The 3,212-nt window shown below is 36.7% G+C and overlaps 1 protein-coding gene across 1 annotated transcript; it reads left to right on the top strand.

The window, feature by feature from the left end:
* The first annotated feature begins 1,632 nt into the window (after positions 1 to 1,632).
* LOC120119371 lies at positions 1,633 to 2,591 on the top strand. The gene is made up of 3 exons (XM_039139178.1): positions 1,633 to 1,672; positions 1,769 to 2,066; positions 2,159 to 2,591. The coding sequence occupies exons 1-3, from the start codon at positions 1,633 to 1,635 to the stop codon at positions 2,589 to 2,591; spliced, it is 771 nt and encodes a 256-aa protein (XP_038995109.1).
* The last annotated feature ends 621 nt before the right edge of the window (positions 2,592 to 3,212 follow it).

Raw genomic sequence — 3,212 nt, 5'->3', positions numbered from 1 at the left:
TTTCATGCAGCTTACTTTCTAGGGTTACCCTAACAAGAGCATACTCCATAGGCTAAAGGTCGTAAAGGGATAAGTCTATTTTTGGTCAGCGTGTCCCTAACAAAATCAAAATGGTTACTCTCGTAATTAAGCAAAGCACGTTACTTTAATTAGAAAAGTGATTATCCTTGATGTATTTTAGTCTTTTGATTCTTTTTCACATGTACCTTACTTGTTAAAATATTAATAATGTGTTCAAATATTAATAGCATGTTAAAATAAATTTATATATCTATATAATAAATAGTTAAAATTGTAGATGGAAAATTGAATTGTAAAATCATAATATTAAACTCTTGTTTATTATCTAAGTACAGTCCTATCTATAGCTTTGTTATATTCACTCATAATATTTATTTTCGAATTTCACTATGAATTTACAAAATTGTTTATTGTTTTTCTTCTCAAGAGATTCTTTACTTGTTTTAATTGCCAAGTTTCTTTCTTCTCAATGAATTCTTTACTTCGTTTGAACAACCAACTTTGTCCTTTTTAATACGCAAGACATGGGATTTTTTTCTCTCCTTTAAACTGCCTTTTTAAGACATTGTTGTTCATTGTGAACATTGAGTTGTCATTCACTACTATCTCATAGTATTCATTACTCACCAAAACAGAAATGGAGATGAAAAATGAGAGAGATTAAGCATAAGTTCCATAAGCATCCCTTGGTGTTAGTGGAAGAGCAAAGCAATGAAGTTGATCCCAAAGCTTACTGCTCTGCATGCATGGAGGTGCTTTCAGGTCCCTACTTTACTTGTTCATTCGTCAATTATCACCTTCATCAGAAATGTGTCGAGGCACCCTTTCAATTTCCAAACACCTTCTCCATCCCAAGCACTCAAGTTTTTTTCTTCGACAAAGGCCCCATCCCAATTCTAAAAGAGTATATGTGGTTGTGCATTATGCAAGGAAAAACGTAACATGTTCTTTTATGAATGTAATAATTGCTACTTTTCCCTTGACACCGAATGTGCTATTTTATCTTCTTCGTATAGCAAGGCAATCCAAGAGTCCAAACATGACCTCCACCAACATCCATTGACCTTCATTGAAAGCCCCATGGATGGACACAAAAGATCATATTGCTCTTGTTGTCATCAACCATTTCTTGATGCATTATACATTTGTGTTGATTGTCCTCTTATCTTTCATAAGAAATGCCTTGATCAGTCCAAAAAACTTATACACCCTTCCCATCTCATAGACCCTCTTTTTCTTGAGTCTGAAGAGAAATTTCTCTTTTGCAAACCATGCCAGAAGGAACATGATGGATATTTTTATTCTTGTTCTCTTTGTCATTTCAACATTCATATCGATTGTGCTTGGCCGAGGTCTGTCGTTGAAGATAAAAGTTCCCACCGGCACGCATTAAGCTTATTTTGGAGACAAGGTTCATTCATTTGTGATGCATGTGGCACTGAGGGGAATTCTCTTTCATATATATGTCTCACATGCAACATGGTCCATAAAGACTGCACAAAACTCCCATGTATTATCAAATTTTCACGACATGCTCACTGCCTTTTTCACAAATATTCACTTGTAACACAAGAGCTTGCAAGGCAGGATTGCAAGATCTGTTTCGAAGAAATGAAACTAGAGCGTGGGAGTTACTCTTGCGACAAGGCAGGTTGCAATTACGTTGTCCATGTGAATTGTGCCTTAGAGCATTCAAATCTATACGACGTAATTGGGGAAGAATGGTAATGTGAGGAGCTTGATGCAGCTACGCAATCTTCCATCACTCATGTTATTGAGGAGAATGAAAATGGGGAAGCCACGAAGATTGAACATTTCCTCCATGAAGGTCATTGCTTGGTGTTAGCAGACAAGATGGAGGAGGAAACTGGCAGAAAATGTGATGGGTGCATGCCGCCTGTCTCAACTCTGCAGGTCTATTATTGTTTGGAATCAGATTGCCATTTTTGTCTTCACAAAAATTGTGCCAAGTTGCCAAAAATCAACATACTTTGGTTTCGTCAATCTAATGCTACTCTTCAATCCAAAAGCCTTCGATGTGACCTGTGAAGACGAAATTGTAGTGGTTTCTTCTACAGAGTTGGAGAATACTACGATGTTTACATAAGGTGTGCTAAAGTTGGTGATATCATTGAAGGTCAAGCACATTTGAAAAACAAGAGCTTACAAGGCAGGATTGCAAGATTTGCTTTGAAGAAGTAGAGCGTGGTAGTTACTCTTGTGTGAAGGCAGGTTGCAATTACGTTGTCCATGTGAAGTGTGCCTTAGCGGATAAAGATCTGTATGACGTAATTGAGGAAGAATGCCAATGTCAGAAGCTTAATGCAGCTACACAGTCTTCCATCACTCATGTTATTGGAGTGAATGAAGATGGAGAAGCCACAAAGATCGAGCATTTGAGCCATGAAGGTCATTGCTTGGTGTTAGCAGACAAGATGGAGGAGGAAACTGATAGACAATGCGATGGGTGTATGCTGCCTGTCTCAACTCTGCTCTATTACTGTTCGGATTCAGATTGCCATTTTTGCCTTCACAAGACTTGTGCTGAGTTGCCAAGTGTTGGGAAATAAACCAAGTAACAAGTAATTTCCCTATAGTCAGATTAGTGAGAATACGAAATAAAAGCGGAAAAATAATACCCGAAATTGATAACGGAGTTCAGCCAATTGTGCTTACGTCTCCAGACTGCTGCAGATCTTTTACTAAGAGAGAAAATTTACAGGTGTTTACAAAACACTCACTACTCACAAGAAAGCTCTCTAGTATTGGGAGAAAGAAATGATTTTTGGGATAGTTTTGAAGCTAAATGAGCTAGGGTATTTATAGTTGAAACTTAAGGACTTAATCTTGTAAATACCCTAAAACCTAGGGATTAATTGTGATTATCCCATTATCATTTTTCAACAAACATCTACCAAACTTTGAAAAACTATTTTTCAAAGAAACATTTACCAAACTTTGAAAACCATTTTCAAAGAAACATTTACCAAACTTTGAAAACCATTTTTTCAAAGTTGGTTACCAAACTTGAAAACCATTTTAATACTTTCAACAATCTCCCACTTGAAGACTGATTTTAATCTGTCTTCACACCTCGATCAATGCAACAGCTTTTCTAGTCTTGTTACTCTAGCATGCCAACTGAAGTTGAACACAACTTCAGTTTGTCTGTAGTCACCGTCTTTGTCAAC

The sequence above is a fragment of the Hibiscus syriacus genome, unplaced genomic scaffold (assembly GCF_006381635.1).
Source record: "Hibiscus syriacus cultivar Baekdansim isolate YM2019G1 unplaced genomic scaffold, ASM638163v2 tig00110332_pilon, whole genome shotgun sequence".
In the NCBI taxonomy this organism is placed as follows: domain Eukaryota; kingdom Viridiplantae; phylum Streptophyta; class Magnoliopsida; order Malvales; family Malvaceae; genus Hibiscus; species Hibiscus syriacus.
This window is presented reverse-complemented; position numbering and strand designations above follow the sequence as displayed.

What these genes read in the sequence shown, in the direction of transcription:
- LOC120119371 (XM_039139178.1), top strand. Translation starts at nt 1,633, where the DNA reads ATGAAACTAGAGCGTGGGAGTTACTCTTGCGACAAGGCAG. An exon ending in TTACTCTTGCGACAAGGCAG is followed by an intron (nt 1,673 to 1,768) that starts GTTGCAATTACG and finishes AGCTTGATGCAG; the next exon opens with CTACGCAATCTTCCATCACT. An exon ending in AAAAGCCTTCGATGTGACCT is followed by an intron (nt 2,067 to 2,158) that starts GTGAAGACGAAA and finishes ATATCATTGAAG; the next exon opens with GTCAAGCACATTTGAAAAAC.